The 17,693-nt window shown below is 52.7% G+C and overlaps 1 protein-coding gene across 3 annotated transcripts in view; it reads left to right on the forward strand.

The window, feature by feature from the left end:
- SRGAP3 (SLIT-ROBO Rho GTPase activating protein 3) overlaps nt 1-17,693 on the forward strand; it is a 73,247-nt gene that overhangs the window by 47,973 nt on the left and 7,581 nt on the right. For 2 of the 3 annotated variants that reach the window (XM_053989249.1, XM_053989247.1), the window contains exons 7-18: nt 4,479-4,700; nt 5,121-5,222; nt 5,446-5,643; nt 6,905-6,989; nt 7,501-7,528; nt 9,409-9,511; nt 11,487-11,547; nt 11,923-12,000; nt 13,013-13,147; nt 15,531-15,636; nt 16,297-16,524; nt 17,465-17,544. In XM_053989249.1, coding sequence (XP_053845224.1) covers nt 4,479-4,700; nt 5,121-5,222; nt 5,446-5,643; nt 6,905-6,989; nt 7,501-7,528; nt 9,409-9,511; nt 11,487-11,547; nt 11,923-12,000; nt 13,013-13,147; nt 15,531-15,636; nt 16,297-16,524; nt 17,465-17,544 — 1,426 coding nt within the window. Of the gene's footprint in view, nt 1-4,478; nt 4,701-5,120; nt 5,223-5,445; nt 5,644-6,904; nt 6,990-7,500; nt 7,529-9,408; nt 9,512-10,812; nt 10,844-11,486; nt 11,548-11,922; nt 12,001-13,012; nt 13,148-15,530; nt 15,637-16,296; nt 16,525-17,464; nt 17,545-17,693 lie in introns of all 3 variants that reach the window. The other variant, XM_053989248.1, reaches the window with a different exon arrangement.

The raw sequence follows: 17,693 nt of genomic DNA on the forward strand, positions 1-17,693 counted from the left end.
GTGCTGAACCAGAGGGGTTTTTTCTTTCTACTGCTCGGTGACTTTGGTGGGGACTCAGCACGTGTTGCAGTGCTGTCCTGGCTGGGGAAGGTGGGGATTCAGCACGTGTGGCAGTGCTGTCCTGGCTGGGGAAGGTGGGGATTCAGCACGTGTGGCAGTGCTGTCCTGGCTGGGGAAGGTGGGGATTCAGCACGTGTGGCAGTGCTGTCCTGGCTGGGGAAGGCGCCTTCAGAGCTTTGTCCCGTGCTCCTTGCAGGGAATAGCCTCAGGGCAGGAACTGCTGGAGGCAATGGCAGGAACTGAGCCCTGGTGACTCCTACAAACTGCTTTGAGGGGATTCAAAGGAGGGATTTACCCAGAGAAGGGATTTCTGCTTCTTCCTTTATTGGGCATCCCACAGCGTGTAGATTGCACGGTGCAGCTTCTTCCTGCTGGAGTTGCCTCAGTGAGTGCATAAATAGCTGAGCTTGAAGCACTGAGTTACCATCATTACCTAAATGTACAATTTAAAAAGCTGCTTGAGTGTTTACCTCCTTTCCTAGCCCATTAGCATGTAGTTACACTTCTGAGAATTAAAGTAAGTCTGATGCATCTCCTGATGACTTCAAGATTTTGATATATGATAAAATACTCTTCATTATGTTCTTTTTGTTCTCTTTATTATTGAAGGTGTGTTAAAAAACAAGTAAGTTGATCGTGGAGCCATTTGAATGGCAAGGTTTGAGAACACCTTGATATATCTACAGGCTTTCTGCTTTTGCAGTGTATATTCTATCTTTCTTTTGTTAAATTATCTTTTAAGCAAGAATGACTTAGTTTTGTGGAGTTTTTTGAACTTTGATTTTCTGGAGATTTGCTGAGCCTGGCTAGCCATGCTCTGAGCCTGACTGGCCACACTTGGAGCCTGGGGCAGCTCTGAGCCCTGCTGGCCACACTTGGAGCCCAGCTGGCCACGCTCCCGTGGCTCCTGCTGGCTCCTCCACCCTGCTCCACCGCGGAATGGCAAGGGATGCACCGGGCTGGCTCCGTGGGACACGGGAGAGGCGACGGGGCTCGCACACCCTCCATCTCCAGTACAAATTGCCATGTGCAGCTGCTGATTTCACAGCGATCTGAACTGTCAGGACACTGCAGAGCCAATTCACCGGTGTTCCCCCTAATCCCAGCTGCCTCAGTGCCACCTCTGAGGCACAGCCTTGACCAGCTTGCTCCCTGGGCACCCCTGCAGAGTGGTGCTGTGACAAAGCCGTGCTGGAGCCTCCTGCTCTGCGAGGCAGAGGGCCCAGCTGCTCGGGGAGGTGGGAGGGAGGCTGCGGCTTAATGAGACCCGTAAAACCCACCAGAGGAGCCGTGAAAGGGGCACAGAGCCGTCTGCCCCTCTGTCTCCAGTGGCCTTGTTGTTTTGTCCTAGAAAGGAAGGGAAGAATATAGAGAGAGATCAAATTAGCCTTGGACTGTCAGTGCACCACGGGGCCTCCTCCTCGGATGACACGTGCCTCTGTCTAAGCGCCTGCGTTTGCCTCATTTCTGTCATTAACTCTGTGGCCAAGTTAATCTTTTCGGCCACGTATGCAAAGAGGAGATAAAGCTCTTTATCCATCCCTCTGGAGTTCTGTGGGAAATGTCTGCAAGACAGTTTGAAGTGGTCACATGAAAGATATCACTAGATTCAGCAGAGAAAATGGAACAGTCAGTTTCCATATAAACTGATCTGCCAAAACCTGTGCAGCCTCCTCCGAGTCCTTCTGGAGCAGCAACTCGCTTCCCCATGGGTTAGTGATTGCTGTATCTGAGACAAGCCAGGAAAGGAGGGGAACTCTGAGGAAATTCAGTGTTACATGGAACTGTCAAACTGCTTGGTCCCTGGAAAAATTAGCTGAGTCAAGTCAGGGAACAGAAACAGCAGCTGAAATAGTTATGCCAAAAATCCTCAGTTGGCTTTACTGGCCTGGTTGAACAGGGCCTGGAGCAGCCTGGGCTAGTGGAAGGTGTTCCTGTTCATGGCAGGGTAGTTGAAATTGGATGATCTTTAAGGTCTCTCCCAACGTAAACCATTCTGGGATTCTGTGATTTACTTGCCACACAGTACAGCTCTGGATTTTGTGGCACCATCAAGAGAGAAGACGCCAGAAATTAACGTAGGCAAATAATTATTATGCATATAATTGAAAATAATGCAGAATATATTTAAAAAAAACAAATAAGGAAAAAAATGCAGAGAAGGGGGAACAGAGCAGAGCAAATGAGTTGGGCTCTTTGTTTGCAGGCAGTGCTGGTCCTGTGGAGGCAGGGGCGTTGCTGCTCTGCCTGGGAGGTTAAGGGGTGGCTTGCAGGGCACCCAGGTGCTCAGGTGTTACTCCAGGGTTCCACTTGCTCAGGTCCAAGGTGTGGGCCTGGCCGAGCTCTGTCCATGTGCAGGTTCAGCCTCCTGGATAACAGAGGCACTCGAAGCTGCTGGAGCCACAGACCACTGTGTGCATTTCCTTCTCCGGGAGCCCAGAACTGCCCCCAGTGCAGCTCTGGGGGGGCACTGGGAGGCACACAGGTATTTGGGCTGCTTCCATGGTGTTTTGGCCAAATGTGCTTGCTTGAGCTCCAGGAGCCGGTTTGTTTCTCAAGCTGAACACTGGGATATTTCCACCCCTTGCAGGGTGTTAGCAGACGTGATGAATTAATGCTTGGGGAGCTCTGAGCTTGGCAGATGAAAGGCGCTGCGGAAGGGCTGGGATTATTATTTGTGGTTCTAATTTATTTGCCATCAAAGGGATGAGAGGGGTGAGAAAATGCCATTTGTTCTGGGGCTGGGAGCATGGGTTTGAAGTCTTTTTTTTCTTCCTTTTTCTTTTCCACTCCCCATTGTGTGTTCCTCTGGGAATTGCGTGGAAATCCCTGCTCCGTCTTTTCTTCTCTGGGCATCTGTGTGTGAAGCAGCCGGCACGGTGCTGATCACCAGGGACTTCAAGGGCTGCAGTGTGTGCGAGAAGTGCCTGCCCTGGTTTTCAGGAGCAGCTGATTTCTGGGGACTGCCAATCACTGCTGGCTTCAGTGCGAGGCCAGCAGCAAAGAAAGGGAAACATTTCGCATGGAATTTTGTCCTAAAAGCAGTTGGCAATGCCCCGAGCCCCTCTCCTTGGGTTCTGTGCCATTCGGTGCTTTGCCTGGTAGTGGCTCAGTTTTGTGTGCTTTGGGAATTCCCACCCTTGAAGAGTGGCAGATATTTCCTCCTGGTGCTGTTTTTTGTAGCAAAATAGCTGTGATTTCAGGGGGTGGGAGAACACGGGTGAGGGCTGGGAGGTGCTGGGGAACGCACAGTGCATTCCCAGGGCACAGGGCTGTGGTCAGCTGGTCAGTGCTGGTCCTCCCCCAGTGCTGCACAGGGGTCCCAGCCCTGGTCCCTGCCCCATCTGTGTGGCAGCCCCTCAGCTGCATTGTTCCAACTCTGGGGTTTCTGTACAATCTGGAGTGGTCATACGGGTGTTCGTGCTGCAGCTGTCTCATGGGAGAGACTTGCAGCACAGAATGAGATTTTGCCCCAAGCAGCAAATGGAAATTCACCCCTTATCTTCTTTTTGCTTGTTGATTTTTTTAAGGCAGGTCTGTACCAGTCTGTAAATGCCCATACTCTCAATTAATGTGATTAGAAGCTAAATAGAAGCAGGATAAATGGAGGGCTGTGACAATTTGATAGTTTTTACAAAACTGATCATTGTTGTGCATGGGTTTTCACAGGTTTTAAAGACTAGGAGGGACAGTGGGGCTGGGAATGGGCCCGGTGTAGCTTTGATGCTGGTTTTAGCAGAGGCTGGAGCAAGCACAGCCCTGCTGTGATGTCATCTGAGCTGAGCAGTGTCACCTCACATGGGCACCGAGCCTGAGACGGCTTCTTGGATCGGAGCCGCTTGTGGCACCACCTGAGGTTTTGGGTTTCACTTTGAGTTTATCAGTATGAATTTCAGGAAGTATTTCCTCACGGAAAGGGTTGTCAGACCCTGGAACAGGCTGCCCAGGGAAGTGGTGGAGTTTTCATCCCTGGAGGTGTTCAAGGAATAGCTGGACATGGCATTCACTGCTCTGGGCTGGGTGACAAGGTGGGGATTGGTCACAGGTTGGACTTGCTCAGCTCTCAGGAGCTTTCAGGGCAGCAGATCCCTGAGCTGGTATGACACTTGACATGCCAAATTCAGTTATAGTGGAGACAATGTTTAAAACCAGATTTTTGTCTAAAGTAAAGTATTTTGGCAGCAGTTAACTCCAAGTTGTATCATTTTCCCCAAGACAGACGTGAGAGTGATCAGCAGCATGAGGAGCTGCTCCACGGTGGGAGGCAGGCAGCTGCCCAGGGACAGAGCAGGATGTGCACACACTGCAGTGGCATGTGCCCACTGCCACACCTTGCTTCAACCTCCCTCTGTGTTTGAGAACCTTGCACAGTGGTTTGGGCGTGTTTGTGTGACCAGAGCCTCCTTTGTGTTTCTCAGTGCTGTGATCTGGGATTCCACGCCAGCCTTGCTCGGACCTTCAGGACATACCTGTCTGCTGAGTACAACCTGGAGACGTCCCGCCACGAGGGCCTGGACATCATCGAGAACGCCGTGGACAACCTGGATGCCCGGAGCGACAAGCACACCATCATGGACATGTGCAACCAGGTCTTCTGCCCGCCGCTGAAGTTCGAGTTCCAGCCGCACATGGGGGATGAGGTACCGTGCTCGGCTGCGGGGCTGCGCAGGGGCTGGCCCGGCCCTCCTCTAAACCAGCACTGGGAAATTGTTCCTGGCTCCTTACCCCTCTCTGCTGCCTTCACACACTGCCATGCGCGTTTCCTCTCCTGATGAGACTCTCGGCTCGTTAGGGCTGCTCCTTTCAGGCTGCCTCTTGCTCCATGCCTGTCCCAGTTAGGGAGCCCATGGTTTGGCTCTGCCCCGCAGATCTGCACAGGGGAGCTGTGATTAACCTGCTGTAACTGGGAGATGGCAGAAGCACTCGGTGCTGGCCTGGGTCCAGGGCATTGCTCATGGGACACCCGGCAGCACGACCTCTCTGGAGGCTGCCGGGAATTTTGTGGGTATGGAAATGTGTGTCTGGCCCGTGCATGACCCCTGGAATGTCTCCTGTCCCAGGTGTGCCAGGTGAGCGCCCAGCAGCCTGTGCAGACCGAGCTGCTGATGCGCTACCACCAGCTGCAGTCTCGGCTGGCCACCCTCAAGATAGAGAATGAAGAGGTAAGTGGTGGGGTCTGTGGGCAGTGCTGCTGAGCCTTTCTTCCATTGGAGCTTTCCCCGTGTGCTCAGGTGTGGAGCCCCTCCTGTGGCAGAGCTGGAAGTGCTCACAGACTGCAGCCAGTGCTAGCCCAGGGCTCAGGAGCTGCCTGTTGAGTCTTGTTTAGGCTCAAGATGTGCCCTTTTCCCAGTCTGCCTCAAGCCCACGCTGTCCTGTTTCTGATAGGTACGGAAAACGCTGGATGCCACGATGCAGACCTTGCAGGACATGCTGACAGTGGAAGATTTTGATGTTTCAGATGCCTTCCAGCACAGCCGCTCCACTGAGTCAGTCAAATCAGCTGCATCAGAGACCTACATGAGCAAAATCAACATTGCCAAGAGGAGAGCCAACCAGCAGGAGACTGAAATGTTCTATTTCACTGTGAGTCTCAGCTCAGGCATACAGGACACAAAGCATTAATTGCCAGGGCTGAGGCCCAGTTAAGTGCTCATTAGTGAAGAGCAAGAACCAATTCAGTCTCTTTAAGTACTTGTCTTCTGTCAGATTTGGGTCTGGAATGCATTTCAGTGGCAGGGCACTACACAGGGACTGACAATCCAGTGCCTGCCTGTTTTTCTCTTTGAAGGAACAACTGGAGCAGCCAGATGAGATTCAAAACTTATGAGTGGAGTAGGAGAGGCTCAGAGCAGGATGCAGACTCCAGATGGCCTCACCATGGGCCCCATCCATGGTCGCTTCAGGAAGGCCTTCAGGACTGTGAACTATGAGCCAAGTCTTCCTCTCTAGCCTTTACAGCTTAAATGTGCCCTTGGCCCACGGATGGGCTGAAGCCACTCACATGGCAAGGAGGGCACAAAAGCTGGGCTGTGGTGTGTGTGCCTGCCCTGCAGCCCTCATGCTGCACTCCCAGGCAGGGCTCAGGTCTCTGTTCTGATACCTGAAATACAGGCAAAGGCCATGAGTTCACCACAAGTCTCCCTTATTTTAGTGTGGGCCACAGCCTACAGTTAACAGCATCTTGTGATGTATTACATATGCACAGAAGAGCTTCTACTTTCTCTTAATAATGTTATTGTAAATTGGGGGGAGAAATGGCAATTTTCATTTGGAATTGTGCTTGGGATTACTTTTATGCAGAGATGTACTTTTTGCAGAGATTTGATCTTTCCCATCCTCTTGTCTTCCATTTTCCATTTCTTGTCTCCCTCTCTGCTCTCACCTGTGTAATGCCTTGCTCTGGAGTGTTCCTGGGTGTCTGACAGCCTCCCTGGGGGATGGCAGTTGTTCTGCACAGTGTCACCTGCTGCAAGGGGCACCCGGCAGTCCCTGCCTGCCAGGGCTCAGGCACTGGGAGTTCTTGCTTGCCACTGTTGCTTTGCACAGAGGCAAAGCCTTGGCAGTGCAGGAAAGCTGCTTTGATTTCCTAGGCTGTTCCCAGAAGCCTGACAGAAGAAAGGCAGCTTTGAACTCTTTGTTCCTCCCTGCGTTCCCAGGCAGGAGGGGCAGCTCCAAGGAGACCAGGCTAATAAGAGCATCAGGGCAGTGGCTGGAGCAGGGAGAAGTGATCAGACCCTGCTGAGCCCTGTGGAGCAGCTGGTGCAGCCCCCTGAGCCCCCCGGCAGCAGTGAACGTCCATTAGGGGCTGTGGTGCTTAACCCACCCCTTTGTTCTTTAATTCCAGAAATTTAAGGAGTATCTGAATGGCAGTAACCTCATCACGAAGCTCCAGGCTAAACACGACCTGCTGAAGCAAACCCTGGGAGAAGGTGAGTTGGGGTCAGGTCCAGGGAGGGTCCTCCCATCACCTGAGAGGGTTTAAACCACGTGTCATCTGTCAGCCTCCCCCGTGTGTGTTCTCCTGAGTGACTGTGCCTGGCTGCTGCTGCTCAGGCTAACCAGTGGCATGCAGAACCATGATTTCCTTGGATTACTCGTCCCACTTTTCTTTGGGAGTGCACATGGAGAAATCTCTTTGAATCTGATACTGTGTGCTGAAGTGCTGGGTTACTTCTCCAGCAGCAGAGATTGTCATTCATTCCCACCCTCTGCCTCTTTCCTTCCTCTCCCTCTTCTCCCTCCAGATTTCTAATCTGTCTTTTAATGGTGGGGGCACCAGGTGGCCATCTCTGCTCCCCAAATGCAGCTTCTCTCTGCTGGAAGCCTTTCCTTGGGGTGTAGGAACCAGCAGTGCGGGTGTGAGCTCCTGTGCAGCTGTGCCCTGCAGTCCTTTGCTGGTGGCTGATGTGGAGGGATGATGGGATCTTGTGTTTCTTACAGGTGAAAGGGCTGAGTGTGGAACAACCAGGTGAGCACTTTCTTCCCCTTACTTGCTCCTGGGGAGGGCTGGCGCTGGCAGGAGGGGGCTGTGGGAAGGGGTTTGCTTTGCTACTGGTGCAGCTTGGTGGGGTTCAGTTACCCACCTCCAGCCCCCCTGTGCTGGCAGGCTGGCAGTCCCTGTGCCCCACATCCTGCTTCCCAGCTGCATGGCCTGGAGTGCTGGGATCAGGGGGATGGCAAGCAGCCCTTGGTTCTGCTGCAGTGTGGTTTCTGGCTGCCTGGCTCTGATGTGCCTGGATGAGCTTTGTCAGCACAGTGCAATGCCCTGGAGCGTAGCTGAGGTGGGGTTGTGTTCAGACAGGGTGACACAAAGGTGTCCACTGACTCCCTGCCATCCCTCTTCCTTTGAGGACTTTAATATGTCCCTGAAATCCTCTCCCAGCTCTGGCTGCTTTACCTGTGAGTGCAGAGCATGCCTGTATCACAGGCTTCATCCCTCTACTGCAGGAGATAGGGCTGGGGCAAATGTGACAGGGAGGAGGATTTGATCCGTGTCCAGTCCGTGAAGCATCTCCACAGAGCTGCAGTGGCTTGCTTGGAGTGTGCTGGTGCTCTGACACAGGCCAGCAAAGCCTCCAAACAGCTCCCTAGAATGTGCACGGCCTCTCTGTGTGTCAGCTTGTTCCAACCTTGTTTGTGTTTAATAAAATCCATAATACCAGCAAGAAAAAGCTCCGTTCCCTGTCAGAAGTGGTGAAGCAGATGGTGCAGCCTGGGCTGCCTTGCCAGGCAGGAAGGAGGCTCCTTGTGCTGCCAGCACCAGCCCCAGTGGCATCAGGGCAGGGCACCGAGGTGCTGTCAGGACAGACAGGGACCTTCAGAGAGCAGGGGCTGTGCAGTGTGGCACTCTGAGGAGCTGAAATGGCCCTGCTCCCCGGTGCCCTGGGGCCCCAGGTGTGAGTGCAGGGCCCTGGCTGGGGGCTGCAGGCACAGTCCCTGCAGTGTGTGGGGCAGGGCTGCTCCCAAGGGCAGCATCACCTCTGCTCCTCAGTTACCCCTCACAGGAGTGGCTGGAAGCTGTAGCAGTGTAGAGTCAAGTTGCTTAATTAGAGGCATCTGATTAAGGAACCAGCAGACCCCTGCTGTCCCTGTGAAGTGTCCATGTCTGTTCCATGAGATCTTCTGCATGAAGGCTCCCAGCACCCGGTTTTGTGTGTGTTTGCAGTCATGTTCTCTCCCCTGCAGACATCAGTACAGCCTGGGCCAGGGGGCAGGGCAGAAATCTGTTTGGGATTTTGTAGTGTTTTTCTCCTTTTTCTAGATCTAGACACTGAATGTCCTTCATTATCCAGAGGAATTGGACTGGGAATAGCAGTCCAGTGTCCTCAGCACTGCACTGAAACCTGTCACAGGCTTCCCTGCCCTCTGGGTCACTAGCAGTGGGAGGGTCATCCCCATCCCTGGGATTCCAAACAGAAGTCAGATTCAGCAATGTGGAGGCATTCCCACTGTCCTCATTCTGGCCTCTTTCTGTGAGCAGAATGAAATCTGCTTAGGAACAAACAGGACTACGCCAGCGTTTCCTGGGGTAGCTGTGGTTTATTTTGGATGTATCTCCTCAGCTGCTCTCGGTGCCTCTTCAGGCTGAGGGAGCACTGAGCTGGCGGTGGTGGGAGGCAGGTGTTGAATCCAGCTGACCACCAGTGCTGTTGGTTCCCTGCTGGAGTGGTGTCTGTGTGGGACACGTCGGTGTCGGTGGCTGCAGCGTGCGTGGAGCCGCACATCACATCCTCACAGAGGGACTCTTCTGCTTGATTTCTTATTCTCAGTTATAGCCTGTGAGATCTCACCCTGTCTTTGCATTTATGTTGGTGTTTTGTTGATTTATTTTGTTCCATTTTCTCCCAGGCCCCCATGTCTTCCCCCTAAGCCACAGAAAATGAGGAGACCTAGGCCTCTCTCAGTCTATAATCATAAACTCTTTAACGGCAATATGGAAACATTCATTAAGGTACTTGCTGGCTTGCAGTAGGAGTGTCTGTGAACGCTGGGAATGGAATGGTGGCTTTCCTGTCCTGGCTGCTTGCCATCCTCAGGGGTCCCTCTGGCCCACCTGCACCCAGCTGGTGCGGCCAGCACGGCTTTGCCTCGGTGATGATTTCTCTCCATAGCTCCCCTCATGTTCTTGGTGTTCCTGCCCCATCAGCTGCGTGCCCCAGACCCCACCCATGGCTGGTGGCCATGTGCACTGTGAGGCAGTCCTGGCTGAGTGTCCTCATTGTCCTGCTGCTGCTACCCATCCTGGGAAGAACGATTACACAAGCTCAGCCCAGCCCTCAGAGGAGCAACAGGCACACCCCCCTTCCTCTTTTTGATGGTCATCCATCCTTGTGGCTGAGAAGGAAGAAAAAATTACCCCAGAAAGTGTTTCCCACTTTCAAGGACTGCCAGCCTGGGGTAGAACTCCTGTTGGAGGGCAGACAGGTGACCCTCAGCCTTGCACAGAAATACATCAGTGACCCCCAGCCCAGCTGGCTCATCCCCTGCCAGCTGCGGGCAGTGCTGTCCTGTAATCCTGCTCTGGAGAAAGCTTCAGTGAAAACACTTTGGGAAGCTGTAAAGACACACTGCTGGATTAGGTGACTAATAGGTGTCATCTGGCTGGGGTTTACTGCCTCCAGCCCAGCCCTAAGCCCGAGGGCAGGGTCTGTGCACAGCACCAGCACGGGGAGTGCTGGCCCCGCCGGCAAAGCCTGTAATCCCGTTAGGATTTGTGATTACTCCTGACTTAAACTGGTTTTTAAAAAAGTAATGCTCATTAAATCCCAGCCTGTTCAGCACTGAGGAGGAGGAATTACCTGCTCTGGAAATCCATCTGAGCAGGAGGGTCCCGTGCTAGCAGAGACCCTCTGGGGGACGGCTGCCTGCCCTTGGGGTGTACAGCCTCCCATTGGCAGCTGCCCAGGTGTCCCCTGGTCACCAGTGCCCCCATGGCTGCCCCGTGCCCCCCTCAGAGCCTTGCCTGTGCCCCAGGCAAGGCCTGTCCCTCTCCTTGGGCTCCTGGGAAGGCCACAGGTTCAGACAGGGAGGAAATCCGAGAGGCTGTCGCTGCAGGTCGCTGAGGCTGGGGTGCAGCGTGCCCAAGGGGTTTGGGAGGGAGGGTGGGCATCCCAAAGGCCTGTGTTGGCCCTTGCTAAGCTGCCATTGCATTTGAGCATTCATGGCCTCCGAAGGAGATGCTTACCTCTAACTGAACTTATCCCTGCTTAATCTATTCTCTTTTTTCCACTCTGCTGCTTTTTTTGTGCTCAGAGGAAGGAGGAATGCACGAACGAGGAATCAGGTACTTACTGGAGACCCATCTGTGAGACAGAGGGAATTGCCCAGAGATGCCACTGTGCTCTGCTGGAAAAACCACCAGAATCCCAAAGAGAAATGTGTCCACTTGGGCTGTCAGGCGTGGCCTACAGTCCCCTTGAGCTTCTGCCACAAGGGGCCTGGGAAGAAGCCAGAATTCACCACTGGTTCAGACTCAGGCCCTTCATTCCATACCCAGTGGTGTTTGTTGGGTTTTTTAGCACCTGCTGACAATGGCTCTTTCCTTTGGTGGAAATACTGTTGTAAGCTGTGTTACGGGCAGCTTGTTCCATCAGCCAGGTATAGCACAAGTTTTATTTGAGCTCAGTGTTCCACCTTTGGGGTGGAATAGCTGTGATCCCTCGTGGCAGTCTCCTGTCTGAGCCAGACAAGGAGCAGCAATGTTTCACACACTTCACTGACAGCTTTCTTGGGCGTTTTTGGCTGTACATGGTTATCCTCAGCGCTCTTTGATGGCTCCATGTTTGTAACACCTCCTTTCCTGCCTGTCCTCTTACTAAACTCCACAGCATTAATTTTCAAATCTCTGGTTTTGAAATCTTTAATGCATTTCCCATGCTTTAGCAATAAACCAGTAACTTTTTCTCTTTTCCTTTCCTTTCCTGAAGGATTCAGGTCAGGCCATTCCACTTGTCGTAGAAAGCTGCATCCGCTACATCAATCTGTATGGTGAGTTGGCTCAGTATAGCCCCAGGAGCCTGCCAAGGAATAAAGCACTTTATTGTCCTGTGAGCAGTGAGAGCCAGCAGGGAACTCCTGGGGTGCCTGCACTCTGTTCCCATGGGCTCAGCTTAGAATTCCAGTGGCACTGGCTGACTGGCCAGCAGTGAGGTTTTACCAGCACGTGCCCAGGTTAAATTGTTCACTTGGGCCACGAGCCCTTTCAGCACCTTGCTGGAGAATATGAGCAGAAGTGAGGTGCAGCAGGCTGTCCCTGCTTGGTCCAAGCCTGTCTGGTGCATCGACCCTGGGTTCTGCTGTTTTGGCCTGCAGGTATTGCCCAGCAGTTCCAGAAATCTCTCCTAAAGCACTGTTCTCTTCCAGGCCTCCAGCAACAGGGCATCTTCAGAGTCCCTGGCTCCCAGGTGGAAGTCAACGACATCAAGAACTCGTTTGAGAGAGGTGTGTAGCTGGGGTGTGCAGGCACAGCAGGATGCCCTGCCTGAGCAGGGATCCTTGTGGGAGGTGGTGTGTGCTGGGTGCATTACCAGGGTGTAAAGCCTGTGTTAAAGCCCTTTGTGCTGTGAGACATGAGCAGGTTTTATCCCTTCTGGCTTTCCCAGTGTTGTGTCTCTGGCAGTAGTGAAGAGTTACCCAGGGAAGGAGTATGAGAAGTAGGGGTGCGTGCAGAGGTCTTTTCCACAGTCATTAAAAACACAAGAGCCATAAAAGAGTTTGCTGGGGACCCTTGTCCATCCTTCCTGCAGCAGTTTGCCAAGGGAGGCACAGCATTCCCTGCACCTGGTGCCAGTGCTGGCTGTGGAGGTGCCTGAATCTGCTGAGAAAATCACCCTCAGGATGCCAGGCCAGTGAGAAAGGGAAAGCAGTCCTGCTGTCCTGAGTGGAGGGGAGCTGTGACAGGGACAGTCCTGCTGGAAATAGTGACCCTTAATCCTTGAGCAGCATTGGAAGGATCAGGATGAAGGTGGATGGGCCAATGGATAAGGCAGTGTTAGGATTGTCAAAGGCTGGAGGATTTGCACATCCAATTTAAGATGAATTAGTACCCAAGTCTCGGGGGCACTGAAAGCCTTTCACAGATTTAAGGCAGTACAAAGCTATCCAGAGCCATTGGGTCCATTCCAGAGGTGCAATTTATCCTCCAGCCAAGCCTGTCCTCTCAGCCTCTCACTCAGTGTCATTCAGACCTCCTCAGCTTTCTGGGCTGGTGCTGTAAATGGAAGGAATGCACTGAGCTGGAAATGGTGAAGGAGAAACAACCAATATCATCCTTGTCCTCAGGAAAGGTTTGAAATCCCCCAGTAAAACTAGTTTTCAGGAAAAATCAGCATTGCCATTGCACATGAGGAGGGTTTCTGAACCCTGGGAAATTTGGGTGTTCCACAAGAGGAAAACCACTTGTGTTAGTCCAGCTTGATGGTGATGCAGGATATAAAACCTTTTCTCTGGGCAGGTGAAGACCCCCTCGCTGATGACCAGAACGAGCGAGACATTAACTCGGTGGCTGGAGTCTTGAAGCTGTATTTCCGAGGACTGGAAAACCCCCTCTTTCCTAAGGAAAGGTTTCAAGATTTGATATCTACTATAAGTAAGTACTTGTGACAGCTCTTCGTGGAGAACTGGGTGGGACGAGAGAAGCACTAGATGGGGGCAGGTGCGGAGTTTGCAGACAGGGGTTTCTGCTGTGAGGAGGGTGGCAGGTGGGCAGTGGGAGCTGCTAGGAAAGGATGTCAGGAGTGTGCACTGGCAGCACTGGCGGGAGGGAGAGGGGAAATTTCTTCTCTGGGGGAACGAAGGAGGCACAATGACCTTGAAGTTTCAGAGGTGATGGAAGTGCTGCCCATTTTGGCTACGGGGTGATTTCACGTTACAGGAGAGATGCTGGGGTCGTTTGGGGTTGGGGTGTCTCAGCTCTAGGGGCACCAACAGGGGAACATCTGCTCAAGGCCTGCTCTTGGCTTCACTGCCCATGGTGCTTTCCCCCTTCTGAACGTGCATGTTCATAACTGCTGGGGTCTGGTGATGCTGAGGGAGGCAGGTGATGCCTGGAGGGATGGCACAGGGATGGGCCTGTACCAGAGCAGAGGAATGCGTTCTGATTTCTCAGGAACAGTTGTTTTATGTAGTAGCTTTAGGACATTCACTGTTGCTATTCAGTTTTGATGTGTAAAGCAGCACAGCACTCATGTGGGACAGACAAAGGAAGGTGGTTCTGCACCAGTTCCATGCCCTGGACAGGGATTTGCAGTTTGGCTTGTGCTTTCTCTGGCTGCCCTCCACAGGGGCTGCAGAGCTGGAAGCCTGAGGGCACAGCCTGGGAGAAGGGGATGGGTCCCCTCTGGTGCCAGAATGTGCTTGGTGACGTGGCTGCCTGTGTGCTTGCACATAGACTTGTGTTTGACCATCCCTAATTAATGCAAGTTTGCATAATTTATTAAGCTTTTGGGAATGTTTTTGCAAACATAATCTGTTAATTTTCTGGGTCTTATTCTCTTATCTCTCTCTTTTTCCCATTTTTACAAGAATCTTCCTTTTCCTCATCTTTCTCTTCCTGCTGCTCTTGCAACCTTTTGATTAAGGATAGATATAAAATAAATTTAAATGCCTTGTTCCTGTTAAAAATCTGCCCTGCAGTGCAGCTGTCTGTGCCACACAAACACACATAAACACGGGCTGCACACTTAGTGTCTCAGCCTAAGCAGGGGGAAGAACTTTTCCTTTTGCTCTTGGAGGGCTGGGGGTTTATGTGGAAGCTCCTCAAAGGCACAAGGGCAATAGACAGGTCAAAAAGCACTTTCCAGAGTCCACATGGGGCTGTCCTTGTGTGTGCAGTGGTCATTGGTACCCTGTTAATTCCATGTGCCCAGTTGAAACATTTTGCTCCAGAAGAAATGCAAGTGTTTTGAGAGTTTGTTCCTCTGGGTGTCAGAAGAGATATCTATTGGCATAGGGTTTTATCCAGTTTGTATTTAGTTGGGGTTTTTTTTAAGGAATATCCTCTTTTGTAAAACCAAACAGAAACATTAGAGAGCCCAGCAGGCAATAATGGGATAAATCAAATGGAAAAATTCCCCATGTGAAATACTACAAAGCTTTCCATCTTGGTATTGAGGCCAGATTTTGCTCAGAATTTTGATGAAATGGCAGCCTAGCTACATGTTGTCAGTGAACTTTATTGTGATTAGCAACTTTATTGTGATTAGCAACTTTATTGTGATTAGCAAATGGCATAGTTTGAGGCAGAACAAGCACTTCTGTGTGATCTGCCTGCTCCAGAAAAGCTCTGGTGCTTGTCCTCTGCTTCCTGTGCAACAGCAGCCACAGGATTAACTCTCTGGAGAGCACAGGGCTAGCTTAGGGCAGGACAGCCCTGAGCCACCCCTTCCCTTGGGAGGGAGCAGGTGTCTGATGGCAGCTCCGGGCTCTGCAGCCCTGTGGAGTGGAGAGCAGCCAATCTGAAAGTACTGGCTCAGCACTGGTTCAGATAGCCTGTTTCCTAGGAGCTCCTAATTCCTGTTCAGAGCAGCAGGAGATGGGAGCAGAAGGGCTCAGAAGGATCCAGTGCATAACCCAGAAGGGTAACCTGAATAAAAACCTCATTTAAAAATCTGCCCTAGAAAATGAAGCAGTGCTCTGTTTTCAGTGCCACATTGACTCAGGCTTTTGAGGAACAGAGGAGTTGTTGAGGAATGAAATGAATAATGCATAAACATTTATTTTAAAAATAAACCCACGGAAATGTCTTTATTTGCTGTTCATACTGCATCTGAACATATGAATTCCCTGCTGGAGGAGCAGTGTCCCCCATTCTCTTCCTGCACCTTAGTGCCAGACTTACAGATGACCTCTGGAGACAGGCTTTTGTTTGCCTCACTTACTGGGCCACTAGATCTGGAGCAAGTCCCTCTGGTGCTGAGCTGTCTGGTCCTGAAAAGGTTTTTAAGGATGTGCTTTCTATCCCTGTGTTCCAGAAATTGAGAACCCTGCAGAGAGAGTGCACCAGATCCAGCAGATCATTGTCACTCTGCCTCGGGCTGTCATCGTGGTCATGAGATACCTCTTTGCTTTCCTTAACCAGTGAGTCTGTTTTCCTGCTTCACCAAGTTCCTCCTTGCCGTCCCCTTTGCCAGGGCGTCCCCGTTTTGCTGCACGAGTCCCTTCTGGCGCTGCCATGGGGAGTCGTGCCTCGGTTCTTCCCGGCCTTGCTGCGCCGTGGCTGTGCCGGGAAGGGACAGCTCGGTGGCGGTGGGCTCCATGGTGGTGCGTCCCGGGGTGGTGTGTCCTGGGGCGGTGTGTCCCGGGGCGGTGTGTCCTGGGGCGGTGTGTCCTGGGGTGGTGTGTCCTGGGGCGGTGGGCTCTGGGGCAGTGGGCTCCATGGTGGTGTGTCCCGGGGTGGTGGGCTCTAGGGCGGTGCGTCCCAGGGCGGTGGGCTCTGGGGCGGCGGGCTCCGGGGCGGCACGTCCCGGGGTGGTGGGCTCCATGGTGGTGCGTCCCGGGGTGGTGGGCTCTGGGGCAGTGGGCTCCGGAGCGGCGTGTCCCGGGGCAGTGCATCCTGGGGCGCTGGGCTCCGGGGCAGTGGGCTCCATGGTGGTGCGTCCCAGGGCGGTGGGCTCCGGGGCGCTGGGCTCCAGGGCAGTGTGTCCTGGGGCGCTGGGCTCCGGGGCGGCGCGCTCCGGTGGGAGGTTTTCCCAGCTAGCAGAAGGTGGCACGGCAGCTCCCTCACACGTGTGCTTGCAGCTTGTCGCAGTACAGCGATGAGAACATGATGGATCCCTACAACCTGGCCATCTGCTTCGGGCCCACGCTGATGCACATTCCTGACGGGCAGGATCCGGTGTCCTGCCAGGCCCACGTCAATGAGGTCATCAAAACCATCATCATTCACCACGAGGGCATCTTCCCCAGCCACCGAGAGCTGGAAGGGCCTGTCTACGAGAAGTGCATGACCGGAGGGGAGGAGTACTGGTGAGCTCTCTGCAGGGTTCCTGGGTTCAGACATCATCAGGCCGAGAGGCTCTTACACACTGAGCCATTTGATTGAGTCTTACCAGTCAGAGCAGGCAGTTTCACCGGGTATTTCATTTTCTTGTGTTGACTCAGTATGTTAAACCTCAGAAATATACATCAGAAGAAACTTTTTCCAGGGCAAATACTCATACCTAGTGAAGGTTTTTTTGAGCTGCAGATCTACAGAAGCGTGTTCAGCAAAACAGAATTTTAGGTAAATTCTATCCAAATTCCTCCTAGGCTGGAAATTTTGAGTAAAGACCCAAAGTTCTGTCATAATTTGCTGGTTGGATGAAATCCCTTGGCCCAAGGTTACCCCAAACCTTCCAGTTCTCTTTGTTGCTGGAATTCTAGCCCAACATTCAGGTCTGGGTTTAACAAACCAGGATCAGTAGCATACTTGAGCTGATTTTCTACAAATCTCATACATTCCTGAGACCTCTCATGCCTTATACTAGTCACCTGCCACCATCCTTCCTGGTGCAGCAGAGGAGCTAAAGCAAAGGCTCACTGTGAATTAGGGAATGGGACATTTAACTTGCTGTCACTTTGTGTTAGTTTTGTCAAACTCTACTAAAGACACAAGAGCCAGCAGAATGTGACATTCTGGGCCTGGTGATCATGGTGTGAGTGTCTGCTGTTCTCAGCGAGTTCAGGGATCTGCTGTGATTTGAAATCAGAGAATCACAAATCACAGAATTGGTTAGGTTGGCATAGACCTCCAAGGCCGAGTCCAACCTTTGACCAAACACCACCTTGCTGCCTAGACACATCCAGTCGTTTCTTGTACACCTCCAGAGATGGGCACGCCACCTCCTCCCTGGGCAGCATTAGGTGTGCTGAGTGTGTCAGGAGCAGTGTCATTTGCTGTGTGACAGCCATGTGTGTTCCTCTGCAGTGACAGCCCGCACAGCGAGCCGGGCACCATCGATGAAGTGGACCACGACAACGGGACGGAGCCGCACACCAGCGACGATGGTGAGGGGACCGAGCCGGGCTGGGCCCGTGCCTGCAGAGCTGTGCATGCAGCAGAGGCTGCACGGGCTGGCTGCAGGCAGGGCTGGGCTGCAGCAGGAGGCAGCGCTGTGCTCCCTGCGTGCCAGCAGCTCCAGCTGCGGGCGGGCGTT

Source organism: Vidua macroura, chromosome 13 (assembly GCF_024509145.1).
Source record: "Vidua macroura isolate BioBank_ID:100142 chromosome 13, ASM2450914v1, whole genome shotgun sequence".
NCBI lineage: Eukaryota > Metazoa > Chordata > Aves > Passeriformes > Viduidae > Vidua > Vidua macroura.